We start from the raw sequence: 19532 nt of genomic DNA, 5'->3' as shown, positions 1-19532 counted from the left end.
GCTCTATTTGTGGGAAAAAAAGGACACAAATTTTGTTTGGGTACAACATTGCATGACCGCGCAATTACCAGTTAAAGCAGCGCAGTGCCAAATTGTAAAAAGACCTCTGGTCATTGACCAGCAAAATGGTCCGGTCTGAAAGTGGTTAAATATACTATATACTATACTATAATATAATACAAAGAGCTGTATAGGTGACCATAGAAGCATTTAATTCAGTGTTTTCTAACGCTATTTTTTATAATTGTTTGTCTTGCTAAATATTAATACTATATAAATAAATATTTCAGTTCTGGGTGGATGCTGGCAGCAAGCCCTTTGCACCTAATTTCCCAGCCTAAAAGAATTGGCAATAAAAAAATCAAGATGATATAATTATATGCCTAAAATAGCAATGCAATAGTGGTTTATGAACTGCTCAGGCATTATCACAAGCTTTAAGATTATTAAGGAAACACCACCAAAAAGTGAGATTTTATTAGGCAGCGGTGATTGTTTTTTTTTTTGTTTTTTTTTTACATTTGTTATTACCAATTTGTTCATTAAAGAGGACCCATCAGGGGAGAGTGGCTGCAGCATTTAGCACTGTACCTGACAGCAGCTGTTGGACACAACAGGGGGTTATATGATCCTTGTAGTTTCCCTAGAAGTGTGTGAGAGAGAGAGACATAGCCTGCTATTAGTAGCAGTGCAAAATTAAAATGCCATTTAAGGCCGCTTTCACACTTGTGCGACCTGAAAGTCGCGTGATTTTGACGCATCTTGAAGCAATGCCTGTGTAATCTTGAGGTCTATGGACCTCAAGTCGCATCAGCCGGACCAAAGTAGTGCAGGGACTATTTAGAAGTCGCTACAACTTGACGTCGCACAGATAGATATGAACGGTACTCATTGGAAATCATGGGGTTCAACTTGTCATGCGACTTTGCAGTCCCAAGTGTGAAAGGGGCATAAGGATGTAGTAACCATGTAATTTCTACACACCTAGAATTGTGATTGCAAGTTATTTTATTTTGGGTTTGCCCACCTAGACTTTGTTACTTATTATAAAGATTTTGCCTAAGGGTAGGCTTTGTTTTTCTCAGGCATTTTTAATGTTCTCCCAATAAATACTTTGACAGTTAGATCTGCCAGATTATTCTGCTCAGCTAGTGATGTGATTCATACCCATCTGCAAAGCTGAATCCCTAACGTTGTTTGCTTTTTATACACAATGATTGGATAGTGAAGGAGGTCATCTCTGAGTGTTCTCTCCTCCTGATGCAATTGCCTGTATTAGACTGACAACACTGAAGCAGAGCCTCATTGACTTACAGTGCTCCCCATTTCTCATTTGATTTTAAATCCTGACCAGGAACTTAAAACTGAGGTTATATTTATAAATAATAATCTTTTTAATGAATATGTAATTGGGGTCATTTTTTAACATTCTGTTGTGTTATGTTAAACTCTTCTAATCTACCTTCTAAAGAAGCTGTACAACTATTAAGTCTCACATGTATTAATAATATTATGGGTTGTTCTTGTGCAGAGCAATCAGCGTTGGCCTCGCTGAAGAAAGGCCCGGATACCTCTTCTGTCTCCCAGAACAAGGCTTCCATCGATCATCAGTGCATGGCGGCCTGCATCATCCCCTGACTCCTGCCAAGCTGGACTCCTCCGAATTCTGTGAGGAGGCTGCCAGTTACCCACCTGTGTTCCCCAGTAATCACCAAGTGCCCGCTAATAACCCTACACCCCAGGAAAATGAGACACATGAAAAACCAGCAGAGGACATCCCTCAGTTCAAAGATGTTTCTACTATCACAGGTAAGGAAGCCAGCATTATCACTTTATCAACATTAGTGTCAAAGTCCCCTAAAATTATTCACTGGGACAATGAAAAAAATAAAATAATGTTCTTTATGTTCTTTAGCAAGATCATTCTACATTTATAATTCTGCTACCAAAATTAATGTATGCTGTAAATTGCCTCCAGAATTGTTCTGGAAGCCGCCATTTTGCTGAAGTCCAAAGCCCCTGTGCAGCAGTAGATCTTTAGGCTGTCAACAGATCGGCCTCTACATTTTTGGCACAGTGATGAAAAATACAGAGCAACTGAGCATGTGCAGAGCAGGGTAAGACAATGTATTACTGGATTTTAAACAGTATAGACATGTATTTTTAACTACTTCTGGACCGCCCGTCGTCATTGTACGTCGGCTGTTTGAAGTGGAATACCGTTGCTATGGCAGTCGATAGCTGCCATAACCTCAGTATCCTCTTCAACAGCGGGTGGTCTGCTTTTAGATAAAAGTGGTCTTTGGGGCAGATTCGCAGCAAGATCACTTTTATCGGGGGAGGTAAAGGGGCCCCCCCTCCCGCCGTGCTCTGGTTGCCTCACCGCTTACCGGAGCTGTCGGTATCGGTGGAGACAATCGTGTCCTTCCCCCTGACAGGCCTGGAGCTGAGTGAGGGAAAGATGGCCCCCACTCGGCTCCATAACATTGGATGGCAGAAGCAACATCAAACATCACTTCCTCCCAATAGTCTTAAAGGGGAATTTTTTTTTCCAAATACTTTTGTTTATTTTTTTTTATTGCCTTTTAGTGTAAATGTGAGATGAGGTCTTTTTGACCCCGGATTTCACATTTAAGAGATCCTGTCATGCTTTTTTTCTATTACAAGAGATGTATACATTCCTTGCAATTGAAAGAGCCCCCTCCCACCGAGCTTGTGCGCAGAAGCGAACGCATATGTAAGTCACGCCTGCATATGTAAACAGAGTTCAAACCACACATGGGAGGTATCACCGCGATCATTAGATGATGTTCACTTTTCTATTGACACCCGCTGCAGATCGCAAATTGGGTGCATTTTGCATGTGGTCTGAATTGCACAGTAAAACACAGTGCGTTCCTGTGCAATTAATTAGGGGCATGATACGAACCGCCCCTTAAACATCAATCAGAGCAAGATACGTAGTCAGCGACACATGCTCAGCAATATATAAGTACCTGCCCCCTGTTCAGACTTTCAATCACAGCGTCTAGCAGAGCAAAGTTTTCCAGGATCAACTTCCTTTGTGTCTATGAGACACCTATGTCTACCAGATCTGTTGCCATATCTTCTAAACAGATAACTCTTCTGGGTAGAATTTGGGTCTTTGAGATCAGCTGTGGTGAGGACCAATCTTTGTTCCTCCTAGTAGGCACAATTGATCTTTCAGATTTAAATTCTCAGGGTATATGTGAAGATCCATGGACCACCTGTGCCTCTGAATGGATAAACATGGACCTCTACACAGGTGTATGGATCCATCACCCCCTGTCAATGACCTCTAAGTAGTAAGAAGTGAAGGGGGTTGTAGGCTTTACAGCTTTGTAAAACCAAAGCGAAGTTATATGTCCATTTTGCCTAAAGAGGACAGTAAGCCCCGGATTAACATTGACTGCAGCATTGAAATTGTTCGACTTTATCCGAAATCGCATAATTTCAAAGCCGCTTGTCGGTGTGATTTGGAAGACATCTGTGCGACTTCATGCACATACACACAGGTCTATGGAAATCGCACCTGAAAGCTCCAAAAGAAATGCAGGAACTACTTTTTCAAATGAGTGTGGCACTGTAAAGTCAGCGTCTCATCGATTTGAACAGTTCAATTGCCGGCAGTAGGCTGCGACTTGTCGCTTCAATGTGAACGGGGGCATAATGTCCCTTTTATCTCCTATCAGCAGAACACACTATGATCCCGCTGTCCTCTGCATTCATCAAAAAAGAGAAAGTCTATCCATAACAGCTAAAACAATGGAAAGGGGGCAGGCTTAGTTGGAATTGGCATAGGTAAATCATGCATGAGACAGAAAGACCCAGTAGCTATCCTAGCAGGTTTGTCCATAAAATGTGGGGCGGTCTAATTCTACTCTCAGGTTAAAGAGGGGCTCCACCGTAAAAAAAATTTATTAAAAGCCAGCAGCTACAAATACTGCAGCTTCTGACTATTAATAAATGGACACTCACCTGTCCAGGGTGCCCGCGATGTCGGCAGCAGATGATGAGCAATCGCTCATCTCTCGGCTGCCCCCGCCACCATCCTCTGTCAGGGAAGTGGGAAGTGAAGCGTTGCGGCTTCACTGCCCGGTTCCCTATGCGCATGCGCGAGTCGCGATGCGTGTCTTCACTGGTCCCCGTTGTGTTATGTACAGGTATCTGCACCCCCCTACCCCCCCCCCCCCGAAAGGTGCCAATTGTGGCACCGGAGGGGGGGAGGAATCTGCTGAGCGGAAGTTACACTTTAGGGTGGAGTTCAGCGTGGCCCTACAAGTCTGTATGTTACAAAACCTCATGAAAGATTACCAGTGTTCCAGTTCTTTATTGTATGAAACATATATTGTATGTATAAAAATATACTGTTTGATATAATAACTGAAATTGTGAACTTCACTTCAGCCCCTGAAAATGTACCCCCTTAATGAACAGGCCATTTTTACACGATACGGCACTGCATTACTTAAACTGGCAATTGCGCGGTCGTGCGGCGCTGTACCCAAATAAAATTGAGGTCATTTTTTTTTACCACAAATAGAGCTCTCTTTTGGTGGTATTTGATCACTTTCTGCTATAAAACACATCCAATAAAAAATGTAAAAGATCAAATTTTTTCATCAATTTAAGCCAATATGTATTCTTCTACATATTTTTGGTAAAAAAAAAATCCCCATAAGTGTATATTGATTGGTTTACGCAAAAGTTACAGCGTCTACAAACTATGGGAGAGATTTATTTTATTTTTTTCCAGTATTGGCGGTGTTTAGCGATTTTTAGTGGGACTGTGACATTGCGGCAGACAAATCGGACACTAAGTGAAAATTTGGACACTTTTTTCGGAACCAGTTACCGTACAGTGATCAGTGCTAAAAACCCGATGTACGCGGGTGGCCAGCGTACATCGGGTCCACCGGACCCACTGATTGGCTGCTCCTCTGTCCAATCAACACACGGCACGACCCCCCCCCGGCGGTATCTATTGTACGAAACGACATACAGGCACGTAGTATCGCGCAATAGAGCTGACTAGGGATGAGCTCAGGCGTGTTCGCATGGAACACGTGCAGAGCCCGCCAGGAAGTGAGTGCAGCACTGTGCTAATCACAGGCAGTGAGACATTGCCTCGATGTACGGCTGCAGAGATTGGGCAATGTCTCACTGCCTGTGATTAGTGCAGCGCTGCACTCACTTCCTTGCAGGCTCTGCACCTGTTCCATGCAAGCACCCCTGAGCTCATCCCTAGAGCTGACCTGCCACAGTATATATGCGGTAGGCAGTCTTTATGTGGTTAAACCAGGAGCCTCAACCTGGCTGCCCTCCAGTTGTTGCGAAACTACAAGTCCCACGAGGCATTGCAAGGTTGACAGTTACAAGCATGACTCCCCCAGGCAGAGGCATAGTGGAGCTTGTAGTTTCGCAACAGCTGGAGGGCCGCCAGTTTGAGACCCCAGGGTTAAACAGAGTTAAGTAAAAAGTTACAAGTGCTGCTCATGTGAACCCACTAGGGGGCACTCTGTTATTCAGCAACTTCCATGAGTTTAGTTAGCTGTTCTGAGTAGTAGATTTTTAACTCGGAGCAAATGAAATACATTTCAACACTTCCTTTATAGGCCACATTCACACGGGTGCAGTGATCAGTACATCTGTATCTGTGCAGAGGGCTGTGTTCACCCGCCTGGCAGGCACAGGTGGTCCATGCAGGAGCATGCAACCAACCTGTACAGATCAATGACAGGCGGATGGCTGGAGGAGTCTACACATATTATCACATATGTACATCCCTGTGGAACCCAGGCACAGCTTTCAACACAGTGGATTAGATTTACTAAAATTGGAGAGTGCACAATCTGGTGCAGCTGTGCATGGCAGCCTATCGGCTTCTAACTTCAGCTTGTTTAAATAAGCTTTGACAAAAAAAAACTGGAAGCTGATTGGTTTCTATGCAGATCTGCACCAGATTTTGTGCTCTCCCAGTTTTGGTAACTCAACCCCAATGTGTCTGCATTGTTAGCCGTGCATTTGTCCCACATGGATATACAAGCAAAGTGGTGCGTGAAGATCTGTTTAGCTATCAGCTTGTCTTCTATTTGCACAGAATGGCTGCATAGGCCACCTCTGCCTCCCGGGTGGGTAAACTCTGCCGTCTGCAGGGTGCAGTGATCAGTGTGTCCGTGTGATTGAGGCCTACATAGGTAAACCTGAAATATTACATATGAATGCTTCATATTTACAGCTTCTGGAAAACTGAACCAAAAGCATTGTAGTTTAATTTTAAAGGGCATGTACAGCCCTATTTTTCTCTTAGTTTTGTATAATGGGGGAAGGATAAGAGCTCTTCTAAAGTCTAAGGCTTTTCTGTGTTCCCTGTGGGGAGATTCACCTCACTTTGGGTCCTGCTGATCATTGTCATTGAAAAGTAAGGGGAAATTCAAAATTTGTTGTCACCAGAACAAAAGGTTAGGGGAAATCTTTCCATGGGGACACCTGCTCTTGTAACAACGGTCTAAGAGGGAAAGTCTCCTCACTTTATAGATTTCCTTCCACTTCCTGTCACTATCCTAAGGAGACACAGGTAACAAAATAAAAACAGTTGGGTCTAACCCTTCCCTACACTATCCAATTCTAAACAGACAGGTTTGGGCTGTACATATACCACTGTTCTGGGTCTCAACCAAGGAAAGTAACTGTGACATTAAGCTGACCACACACATTACAATCTGATTACACAATCTCCTTTACATTTATCAAAACCTTATACTGTAACATAATCTCTATTTAATCAGACAGGTATGATATAGTTGGTAGACCTCAAGGAGATTGTAATATGTGGTCAGTTTATGACAGATGATGGAAATATCATTTTATGGGGAGGATCATGAAAAGAAATGTCGGTCTGTAGAGTTATGCCCCGTACACACGGTCGGATTTTACGATGGAAAATGTGCGATCGGATCATGTTTTCTGAAAATCCGACCGCGTGTGTGGGCTCCATCTGACTTTTTCCGTCAGATTTTCAGATGCACAAATTTTGAGAGCAGGATCTAAAATTTTCCGACCACAAAATCCGATCGCATAAATTCCAATCGTATGTAGACAATTACGGACAAAGTGCCATGCATGCTCAGAATAAACTATGAGGCGAAAGCTATTGGCTACTGGCCTGTTTATAGTATAGTATAAAAAAATCAGACGGATTTTGTGGTCGGAATGTCCGACCGTGTGTATGGGGCATTAGAGTTTTGTGTTAGATTTACAATTTTGTTGGGCGTCTATTATTCCGTCTTATGCAATACAAATGCCCCTGGAAGGATTATTTTGATATTATATGACACCAATAAATTTTGTATTTAGTGAAAGAACGACCTTTCCAGCACATACTGTAAGATAGTGTTAATTAATCTTTCCTGAATATGGCAACCACTTCTTTATCTAGCCATACAAGTTACAATCTGATTATACAATCTCTTGAGTACACCCCTTACATTTTTGTAAATATTTTATTATATATTTTCATGTGACAGAAATGACACTTTGCTACAATGTAAAGTAGTGAGTGTACAGCTTGTATAACAGTATAAATTTGCTGTCCCCTCCAAAATAACTCAACACACATTAATGTCTAAACCACTGGCAACAAAAGTGAGTACACCCCTAAGTGAAAATATCCGAATTGGGCCCAATTGGCTATTTTCCCTCCCGGTGTCAAAAGTGAGTACACCCCTAAGTGAAAATGTCCAAATTGGGCCCAATTGGCCATTTTCCCTACCCGGTGTCATGTGCCTCGTTAGTATTATAATGTCTCAGGTGTGAATGGGGAGCAGGTTTTTAAATTTGGTGTAATCGCTCTCACTCTCTCATACTGGTCACTGGAGGTTCAACATGGCACCTCATGGCAAAGAACTCTCTGAGGATCCGAAAAAAAAAAATTGTTGCTCTACATAAAGATGGCCTAGGCTATAAGAAGATTGCCAAGACCCTGAAACTGAGCTGCAGCACTGTGGCCAAGACCATACGGTAGTTTAAAAGGACAGGTCCCACACAGAACAGGCCTCGCCATGGTCAACCAAAGAAGTTGAGTGCACGTGCTCAGCGTCATATCCAGAGGTTCTCTTTGGGAAATAGACATATGAGTGCTGCCAGCATTGCTGCAGAGGTTGAAGGGGTGGGGGGTCAGCCTGTCAGTGCTCAGACCATACGCCGCACACTGCATCAAATTGGTCTGCATGGCTGTCATCCCAGAAAGAAGCCTCTTCTAAAGATGATGTACAAGAAAGCCTACAGTTTTCTGAAGACAAGCAGACTAAGGACATGGATTACTGGAACCATGTCCTGTGGTCTGATGAGACCAAGATAAACGTATTTGGTTAAGATGGTGTCAAGTGTGAGTGGCGGCAACCAGATGAGGAGTACAAAGACAAGTGTGTCTTGCCTACAGTCAAGCATGGTGGTGGGAGTGTCATGGTCTGGGGCTGCATGAGTGCTGCCAGCATTGGGGAGCTACAGTTCATTGAGGAAACCATAAATGCCAACATGTACTGTGTTATACTGAAGCAGAGCATGATCCCCTCCCTCTGGAGACTGGGCCACAGGGCAGTATTCCAACATAACAACGACCCCCAACACACCTCCAAGATGACCACTGCCTTGCTAAAGAAGCTGAGGGTAATGGTGATGGACTGGCCAAGCATGTCTCCAGACCTAAACCCTATTGAGCATCTGTGAGGCATCTTCAAACAGAAGGTGGAGGAGCACAAGGTCTCTAACGTCCACCAGCCCTGTGATGTCATCATGGAGGAGGGGAAGAGGACTCCAGTGCCAACCCGTGAAGCTCTAGTGAACTCCATGCCCAAGAGGGTTAAGGCAGTGCTGGAAAATACTGGTGACCACACAAAATATTGATACTTTGGGCCCAATGTGGACATTTTCACTTAGGGGTGTACTCACTGCCAGCAATTTAGACAATAATGGCTGTGTGTTTTATTTTTCGAGGGGACAGCAAATTTATACAAGCTGTACACTCACTACATTGTAGCAAAGTGTAATTTCTTCAGTGTTGTTACATGAAAAGATATAATAAAATATTTACAGAAATGTGAGGGGTGTACTCACTTCTGTGAGATACTTTATATAGTGTAAGAATGGCCATACACACATAGATTTCTCTTATTTAGGCCCGCAGTTGAATGATCACATGATTTCTGGAAGTATGATAGGAGGATGTTCCCCTACCAGCTACTGCATGCAGACAGCCACAGGTTCCAGAAAGCCCATCTGATTGGCTGCAGTCACTGATTGACTGACTGATAACTTTACACCCAGCTCATTTGATTTTTAAATAGAAATTTGTTGACCCCGAGGTACTGACCAGGCCATTCACGTCTGAAATTGAGGGCAGGTCAGAAAGAATCGGCCATGTCTAGAAAAAAGGCCTTTCTGATTGGGTACAACTTAAATGGATTGGACAGGTAGTTTATCATATTACCTAATTGTATAGAGACCAGGGTGGATAAAAATCAATGATTCTTTCAAAAAAATCAAGAAAATGTTTATTTATTTTTATTTTTATTAAATTTATTTTAATAAAATGCTTTTGGTGTAAAAATCTATCTAAAGATAGTTTTCTATTTAAGATACAATAATAATTTAGTTTATTCAGCATGAAATGGAGCTTAGTTATGTAGTATGAGATTGTATATTCTGCAATATTTACATTTTTGGTAAACTCATTCAATGAATCCAAGCTCTGCAAGCTGAGATAACATGCACTGCATTGATACATTCACACAATTTCACAGTAACCATGAGATAAAACAAAGTTCAGGAATATTCCTTTATCCCATTGTGTTGCAAATCTATGTACACTACAAACTGATTTCTGATTCTGATATCGCTGTTTTACTAACCTGACAGCTTATTATTCTAACTAGGAAACCTTCATATTGTTTGCAAATATTAAAGATTCTAACTACCTGCAAGAATAAGTCTTTACATTTAAAGAGCACCTGTCATTTCAGATCCATCATGGCAGTGCCTGTTAGTGGGCATCCACTCACCTGCTGCCACCATGTCCCTCACCTTGTTGTCACTGCCGCATCACCAGATGTCCCATTAAAGTGAATGGGACTGTTGGTGTCAACAGCGGGTCAGAGGAGGAGCCGCTGTGGGACAGAGATGACAGTTGCTCTTTAAAAATTATGATTTAAATGAAGTAATTTTTACTAGTGATTTAAATTTAATTAATTAATTTAAATCCAATCCTCCACGATAGAGACTGTAACATGTGACCAGCTATATGTCTGTGGGTAAATTGGGAGTAAACCTGCCAGATCCTATTCGGAAACAGTGCTTGCATAGACATAAACAAGGCTGCTGTCTAAATGTGGTTAATGCATTTATTCTAGATTGATCCTGAAAAGTACCCCTTTTGTAGTTCATTCAGTTTTTACCTACACCCGTCCTGCCCTATATGCCCCTCTTTGGTTTCCCTTGTATTTTAAAGGAAAATAATTATGAAGGAATTGAAATGTGGAAGCTGTGACTGAAAAAAGCAAGCAGAAAATAAAGGACTTGACACCAGTATTTCCTGTGGTCTCCCTGCAGCAGATCTTTCTCCATTATGCCTTGTTCTGCATGGTGTCTGTGTGGAGGCAGCCATCTTGGTAGAGGCAGGGCTGTCAGAGCCTCCAACAAGGAAAACAGTGAGCCTCTCCACTTCTAAATGTTCCCTAAACAAACCTAGCAAATCTTCACTTTTAAGTTCAGGTCTACTTAAGTGCAAAGAATGACCATGTGAACCTGTATATTTCCTGCATCTTCATGATGTTGCTCTAATTAACCCTTTGTGCTTTCAGACATGTGCACCAATGGGGATGTCCCGGAGGTGGAGATCATCAGCCTTTTGCAGGAACGGCTCCCTCACTACACTCTGCGTGCCAACACCACGTTTGGATACGACCATGACAACTGGCTACACACTCCGCTACTACCGCCTGACCTGCCCTTCTGCCTTACACCTGAACAGATAGAAGAGACGCTGAAGTATTTCCGTGAGTGAACAGAGATTAGCTACAGCTAAGGCAGCCTACACTTGAGGGGGATGGGTGAATCACTCCCACTGTGCTATTTTGTTCTGATGGTGGGGTGCCTTCCCCGCTGTCACAATACAACGATCAGTGCTGCCAGCGGCAGGGATCGATCAGGAAAAACCCATTAGGCAGGTTGTATGGAAGTTGATTGATTAACTTCTGTACAACCAGAGTGCGCCTATACATGGATCGAAATCTGGCCAATTGCTGCTGAAACTACTGAATTTCAAACCAAGTATGGCTGGCTTAAGTGTCAGGATTCATTATTCTTATTGCCATGTGCTAAATCTGGGTATACACTGTGAGGTTTGAACAAAAAATAAAATCGCATATTCACGCATCTGCGCAAGTAAGGTGGATGCAGGGATTTTCGCTGATGCGTTATTGGGAGAATTTAATAAAACTGAAGCGGACAGAATATGGAGCAGCTATGCATAGTGATCAATCAGTATCCAACTTTAGCTTGTTCAGTTTAAGTTTTGGAAATGAAATCTAAAATCTGATCAATCTATGTATGTAAACACACAAATTCCGGTTCTTTCAGAGGAGTAGAGAGAGATTGTGTGTTCATACTACATAAGACAGTCTCCTCACCCTACAGTTAGAACACACACTAGGGAACACAGTTAGCCCCTTGATCGCCCCATAGTGTTAACCTCCCTGCCAGTGACATTTATACAGTAATCAGTGCATTTTTATAAGACTGATCACTGTATAATTGTCAGTGGTCCCAAAAATGTGTCAGATTTGTCTGCCGCAATATCGCAGTCCCAATAAAAATCGCAGATCGCCGCCATTACTATTAAAAAAAATAATAATATAAAAATGCCATAAAAAGTGCAAAATGTGTTTGTTTTTTTTGTTTATAGCGCAAAAAATAAAAGTGATGATCAAATACCACCAAAAGAAAAATCTATTTGTGGGAAAGAAAGGATGTCAAATTTGTTTGCGTACAACATTGCACGACTGCGCAATTGTCAGTTAAAACGTGCAGTATCGCAAAAAATAAAAAAATATATATTCTATGCATTAAGATAAAAAGCTAAAAAGCTTTCTGTGTGCAGCAGCCCCCCCAATACTTACCTGAGCCCCATCTCGGTCCAGCGATATCCACGAGTGCCTCGGTCGTCCAGGATCCAGGACTTTCCCTCCGGATTGGGTGAGACATAGCAGCATGCACCATTGCCTCCCGCTGCTATCAATCAAAGTCAGTTAGCCAATCAGGAGAACGATGGGACAGGGCCGTACCTAGGCTCCGTGTCTGAATGGACACACAGAGCTATGGCTCCGCTCAGTTGCCCCCATAGCAAGCTGCAGGAGGGAGGGGCCAGGAGCTTTCGAGAGGGACCTGAGAAGAGGAGGATCCGGGCTGCTCTGTGCAAAGCCAACTACACAGAGCAGGTAAGTATAACATTTTTGTTATTTTTAAAGAAAAAAAATGAGACTTTCGTATCACTTTAAGGCTGGTACCACTACTGTGAAGAAAAAGATTGTTGATTGGCTGTCCAGTGTACAACTGAACCTGTGCGAACGTCACAATGACTAAATGAACATCTGCAGCTGGTAGCTGAGGGTGTAAGCTGTCAGAAGATAGGTTTTTCTTTGGGTATTGTGCTTACAACTCTGCCTGAAGCTACCTTGTCTCCACACTGTATAAAGCCTGCCATACACTATACCATCCAATTGTACAATCAGCTTTAGAGGTACAAAATCTATGTAATGTAATGACAAACCCACACAATCCATTCAATTTGTATCAAATCAGGCAGGCCCTGGCACTACATAAGTAATGATAGATCTAAAAGAGATTGTACAATCAGATTGTATAGTGTATGGTCAGCTTTAGAATTGACACAAACCTTGCCCCATCCCACAATGCAGTGCATGAGCAACCTATTAGCAGTCTCAGACATTGTCACATGGTGTGTGGTTATAGGTGTGCAGATGCAGAGTTCACTAAAGCTGGCCGTACACAGATCCAATCTTTGCTGATTCCTGTTAATCGGTCAAAGTTGTAGCTGTAGACACCACCCGGCGTGACAAGCTTCAATTAGGTGATCAACGGCACTGGGTGAAAAAACAGCCGCCGAATGCTTACTGCAGCCAATCAGATTCAAGTACATAGCTAAATGAATGGTAGCTGTTTCATCGGTCATGTTATTGCATTCTTTCCATCCAGTCCTGATAGGTATACATCTTCGCCACACAGCACAGCCAAGCTAGTGACCTGATTTTCTCTACTGCAAATAAGCAATACATAGCTTGACCACTAACTTGCCCCCAACGTGTGACATTGAAGGGGCAGACACAGTCTGATGAGCTCTTCCCTTGACTCCCGATCATTCCTACTTTCACTATGTTCTATGGCAGCACATATGCACTATATCACATTTGATTGGCTACTAGCGCTGGCCCACCCTTTTCCTGCCTGGGTACTAAATAGGACTGTGCACCTTAGATGAGATCAGTATGTTCCCCCCACCTAGTGTGCCACCTTTAGGCTTTCAGCGGTGCTGATGAAGAAGCAGTTCTGCCACCACTAGATGGCACCCTTGGGGTTGGAAGACAGACTGCTCATTCATCTCAGTGTACATCATCATGCTATTACAGTGTATGTCTGGACAAATAGAAAACAAGTTCATTACACCTCTGCAGAGCATGCATATTTCCCCAGGAGCTCTGGCAGATCAGGTGTTTTTCTAAACATTCAGCACTTTTTAATGGATATAATGTAGGAATTCAAGTATGTATTACAACGATGTACTATTTATTTATTTTTTAACAAAGACATAATCTTTAATAGTTAAGAATATGTTAAAATAGAACATCTTCCACAGCACAGCAGGATGTATACAAATCTGAGGGGCTGCGAGCTGCAGTGGGGGAAACACTCTGATCTCTTGAAGTAAGGGACCTTTTCCTGTTTAGTTTTTTGTGGAGCGTAAAAAACAAAATAAAGCACTAACAAAACATTGAAGTCTGAAGCTGGCCATACACAATTCAATTTTATTCATTCAACTATACAGTGCAGATGGAACAAATCCCCCTGCTGGGCCATTGAATTCTGACCTCAGGCACCAGTGGCTGTTATACCAGAATACGAATACCAGATCAGCGGCTGCATCTGATTGGATGTAGTTGTTGGGCCGGCTATTGTCTGCCCAGCTGTCGGACAGGAGGACCACTCTCTTAGGTGAATTTCAGCGGGTTCTTTAGGAACCAGACAAATTTGTAGCAGTGTATTTTATTGCAAAGGAGCATGTCTCTTCTGCAATAAAAAGCCTGCTTGTTCTCCATTTTTATTTTTTTAAATTTAATTCCACTTGAAGCTACATGTGGACTGGCGTTTTTTAATATCAGGTCTTTTAAATGGGGACTGTAAGGCTAGCCATAGACCTTTTAGATTTATCTCGCTCAGGCCATGAGAAATCACACTAAGGCTGGGTTCACAATGATACGGTGCGGGAACCACAGCGATTCCTGTGCGTGTTCCCACACCACATCAGAATCACAGGCAGTTCACACTGCAAACCATTGCGGGTACCAGTATAAAGGTAATGACACCTCCAAATTGGGCCACAGAACGCAGTACAAACTATGGAATCAAAACGCATGGCGCTGAACACCCATGCAATCCGATTCCAGTGTGGATAAAAAAAATGGGTCCTGCGCCTTTTTGGTGCAGATCCAGTGTGAATTGAGCCATGCATAATGTATGGCTTAATTCACACTGCACTGAATTTGCATGTCATTTGTACAGCAATCCGGTGCGATTCCTGTACAAATGACATGCAATGTGGTAGACCGCATCCGTGTGAACCCAGCCTAAACAGCATGTAGGTGTTGTATTCAAATTGCCATGACAGACGCAACTGCCCTAATACCCAAACAATGACTATCTGAAATAGAGTTTCTATATGGCCTAAACTTTTCCCCCCAAATCGGTTTATTTTTTTTAGTATGTCAAGCTGGTTGGTGTGGACAGGGCCACCGATGGCTCAAATTGCAGCACGTTCATCAGAAATGTGAGCCGAGTATGGCCGTCCTAAGGTTTCAGGAGATAGACGGAGCAGTGTTATTGTTACACAGCATGCCCGAGGCTCATGGGGGGCGGCGTGTACAGGTGTTTATGTTCTGCAGTAAGTCATAAAAAGGTTATAGCTCCAGTGTGTGAACACTCCTTGTTCCTTATCACCTCCAGGGAGGGTCTCCATAGCTGTCTTTTCACAGCACTACTGAACTTTGTACAGCATGTCAATGCACAAACATGAAAGAGAGCTCATTGGTGCATATATAATGAAAGGCGTAAGATATTGCATGATAAAGCTGAGATTAGATAATAACTTTCCTCTATTCCTAGGAAGTGATATTTCCAGTTTCTTGTCGATTCATTTTCATTGTATCACCAGTGACGAGCAGCTCCCTAAACTGAAAATTCTGTATTGTGTGAAATATGTTACGTAAAAAGACTAAAGTATTTTTGGGTGTCAAGCGGTAGGGGTATGGTAAACCATAAAAGCTAATTTTAGGGGTTAGGCTAAGCAAAGGGCCAGTTTACTGCCCTTCAAGCTTTGAGGGGCAGGGGGCAGACTGTGGCCAGTGAGGTTAGAAAATGCCCCAGCATCAGTGCCCCATCATTGGGGGTTAATGGGAGAAATGGGGGCCCATCATGGTATTAATCTGCTTTCTCCTCCTATCCACGAGTTTCCTTTTGTAGTGTTTTTTGTTTTTGTTTTATATGTCTCTGCCTGAAGTTAAGCCTCAAGATTTATGCTGGGCATACACAGTTAGATTTTTTTCCAATTTATAAGCAATCAGTGCAGCGGAGCTGTGTGATATAGCTGCTGGCTGTTAGTAAACATACAGGACACCAGCCATTCCATAACACAATCCAGACAGCACTGCATGTTAATTCATAAGCACCGTGGGGCTGTGTGATCTTTCTGCCAGGGTTTTGTATTTAGAAGACACCTCAGATAAGTCACTTGGCCCCGCAGCACTGAATGATCTGCTGTGACTAGCAGTGCTGATCTCCAAAGCAGCTCCTTCTGCCAGAGACCAGCACCACCACTCACTATTCTGTCTTCCAGCTAGCAGCGTGGTCACATAGCGGTGGGTAAATTATCTTGTCAAGCTGCTTAGCAGTGTCAGGACAGATCCAAACAGGACAGTTACATGCACTTAGCCGCCTGGGGGTGGGGTAAATAAAAGTTTAACAATTTTGCTGAGGGTTTTTCTTTAAAGTTTAACTTCAGCCCAAGTTTTTTTTTTTTTTTTTTTCCAGTTTTGATCAAGTGATGAAGGGAAGCCTCTGATAAAAATTATTGCAGTCAATGTTCTTTTTAGGAATATTTATTTTCACTTTCTGTCCCAGTAATATTGTGACCTGAACAGGATGTGGGGGAAAATGTTCAATGGAACAGTAATTAAGAGCTCGAGCTTACACGGCTGGGGAAGATGGGAAGAGGAATACTATAGAATGTTACTTGAGTCTGCTGGGGCTCCTAAAGCCTAGTACACACAACAATTTTTTTTTTCATTCAACCTAGCCCAAAATTCCGCCTGTGTGTACTAGGCTTTACATGACACCCAACATGGTGTTCCCCCAGTAGTAGTCTCAGGGCTTTTGGTTGTCTACACCAGGGAGGCTTTTACAGATAAAGGACATGCATAAAACATACATCAAATGCACATATATTCTGTTAAGATTGTTGTTGAAATAAATGGTATGGGGACAGGGCCTCTTTAAAGCAGTAGTAAACCCAGATTCAAAAAACACTAACATTACCGGCATGCCGGAAATGCTAACTTTCGCATTGGTTGTGCTCTCAACCAAACTTTCAAACCATCCAATGGCTGGTTTCATAACTGATCACATGTGCAGCATTATAGCGGTTGAAGAATCATTAGAGGCCAAGATGGCGGCTTCCTTGACTGAAAACGATAGGAGGGTTTACTTCCACTTTAACCACTTGCAGACCGGGCCATTTTGCTGGTCAAAGACCAGACCACTTTTTGTGATTTGGCACTGCGTCACTTTAACTGACAATTGCGCGGTCGTGCGACGTGGCTCCCAAACAAAATTGACGTCCTTTTTTTCCCACAAATAGAGCTTTCTTTTGGTGGTATTTCATCACCTCTGCGATTTTTATTTTTTGCGCTATAAACAAAAATAGAGTGACAATTTTGAAAAAAACGCATTATTTTTTACTTTTTGTTATAATAAATATCCCCCAAAAATATATAAAAAAAAATTTTTTCCCTCAGTTTAGGCCGATACGTATTCTTCTACATATTTTTGGTAAAAAAAATTGCAATAAGCGATTATTGATTGGTTTGCGCAAAAGTTATAGCGTTTACAAAATAGGGATAGTTTTATAGCATTTTTATTAATAATTTTTTATTATTTTTTTTTTACTAGTAATGGCGGCGATCTGCGATTTTTATTGTGACTGCGACATTGTGGGGGACCCATCGGACGTTTTGGACACATTTTTGGGACCATTGTCATTTATACAGTAATCACTGCTATATAAATGCAGTGATTCCTGTGTAAATGACACTGGCAGTGAAGGGGTTAACCGGTGGGTGGCAGTGTAGGGGTTAAGTGTTCCTAGTGGTGTGTTACTAACTGTGGGGGGGTTGGGCTTTCATTTAGTGAACACTGATCTCTGCTCCAATCACATGGAGCAGAGATCAGCGTCACTAGTTGCTAGGCAGAATGGAGAAATGTTGTTTATACAGCATTTCCTCCATTTGGCCGCTCCGTGAGACGATCCGCGGGTCCCGCGTCCTGACTCATGGGGGTCCCGACCAGCGCAGGGCGGCATCGAATATTGGACATACCTGTACGCCAATATGCCTGCCCGTGCCATTCTGTCGACGTACTTCGTTGTGCGCTGGTCGGGAAGTGGTTAAATTGCTTATGGCTCTGTTCACCATCTATCTATCGGTTTCCGCTGTCATGCATTTTTTTTTCTTGCATTCAGGCTTGGTTCACACTGGTGCGATGAGGGAAAACCTGCGAATCCAGTGCAGTTTCCGCATCGCACCTGAATAGCAGACAGTTCACACTGCCCTATGCGATCCGCTGGGAGTTTCAATACAAAGTTAATTAAACAGATCAGTTCTCAGATCACAGTGCAAACTGTGAATTCAGACAGGAATCTGATCGCATGGGTGTTCACACCTGTTGTGATCCAATTCTGGTGCGGACAAAAAATGGGTCCTGCACGACTTTGGTCCAAATGCGATGCAAATTCAGCCATACATGTTTCTATGGCTGAATTGACATCACACAGACATTGCATGTGATCTGCGCAGTAATGAGGATCAAATCACACGATGTCTGGAATCCCAGCAGTGTGAACCAGCCCTTAATGTTTTACATGCAAGGGGTTTGTATGCATGCAGCTGCAGGACAAGGAACGCCTTGTCTACCTACCATTGGCTCTGTACAGTGACCGCTTCCTGGCAGGATTGCTCAGGTCCGTTCAGACAGGGATCCAAACACGCCTGGGCTCATCCATGCATGACAGGTGAATTGTGGCTGAGCACATGGCAGGTATCCAGGGGAGGTCCTTGTAACCGTAGGATGACCATCTACCATGAGCTCACCCACAACAAGTTGAAAATGCATAAAAAAACAAAAGAAATGGACATGCCTCATTTATAACAATGCATTGTGCAGATGTGCACAGCCTGGAGAGTGCAAAATCTGGTGCAGCTGTGCATGATAGCCGGCTTCTAACTTCAGCTTGTTCAATTAAGCTTTGACAATAAAACCTGGAAGCGGATGGGTTTCTCTGCAGAGCTGCACCAGATTTTGTACTCTCCAGTTTTAGTAAATCAACCCCACTGTGTTTTGGGGACATGCATTTCTATGCATTAAAAAAAAAACAGGCCTCTATCATTAGAAAACATGTTTTTCCCAGTATTACTGTACCAGAAATACGATTCTGTGTGAGTGGAGGTGGGGTGTGTATGGAAAGTCACGACATAAACAGAAATCTATTGCATAATAACATATTGTGCTGTGCTTCCTTGATATGGGAAAGTAAATGAACAAGGTAGGCAATTAATCATAACCCAGCTTCATGGTTGTACCTTTTATGCATATTTACCCCTGTATAATATATTACTAGAATTGTGTGGCATGTTACCCAGTGTCCACATAACTCCATAGGGTGCGGTCTAGACAGCGTGTTTATATTCTGAAGCTGAGAGACCTTGAGTGCGATAATGATTATGTCGGTGTTCTCGCTGAGAGCTGGATTTCTGCAATGGCAGGTTTCCAAAGACAATCCCATATAAATGAGGTATGGAGCCTACCATGGCTAACCTCTCCTTCCAAAAATGCTATTTGCAGGGCTGGCATGCTAATCCCATATAGTACCTACAAAGTCCCATAATATACTGTAC

At 42.8% G+C, this 19532-nt stretch overlaps 1 protein-coding gene across 5 annotated transcripts in view; it reads left to right on the top strand.

The window, feature by feature from the left end:
* LOC143935822 (trafficking kinesin-binding protein 1-like) overlaps positions 1–19532 on the top strand; it is an 89161-nt gene that overhangs the window by 15554 nt on the left and 54075 nt on the right. For all 5 annotated transcript variants that reach the window (XM_077459936.1, XM_077459933.1, XM_077459934.1 and 2 more), the window contains exons 2-3: positions 1532–1809; positions 10878–11072. In XM_077459936.1, the coding sequence (XP_077316062.1) occupies positions 1532–1809; positions 10878–11072 (473 nt within the window). The remainder of the gene's footprint in view (positions 1–1531; positions 1810–10877; positions 11073–19532) is intronic.

Source organism: Lithobates pipiens, unplaced genomic scaffold (assembly GCF_037356315.1).
Source record: "Lithobates pipiens isolate NorthernLeopardFrog02 unplaced genomic scaffold, aLitPip1_a1.2 Scaffold_28, whole genome shotgun sequence".
NCBI lineage: Eukaryota > Metazoa > Chordata > Amphibia > Anura > Ranidae > Lithobates > Lithobates pipiens.
The sequence above is the reverse complement of the archived record's forward strand: the minus strand, read 5'-3'. Positions and strand labels throughout refer to the sequence as shown.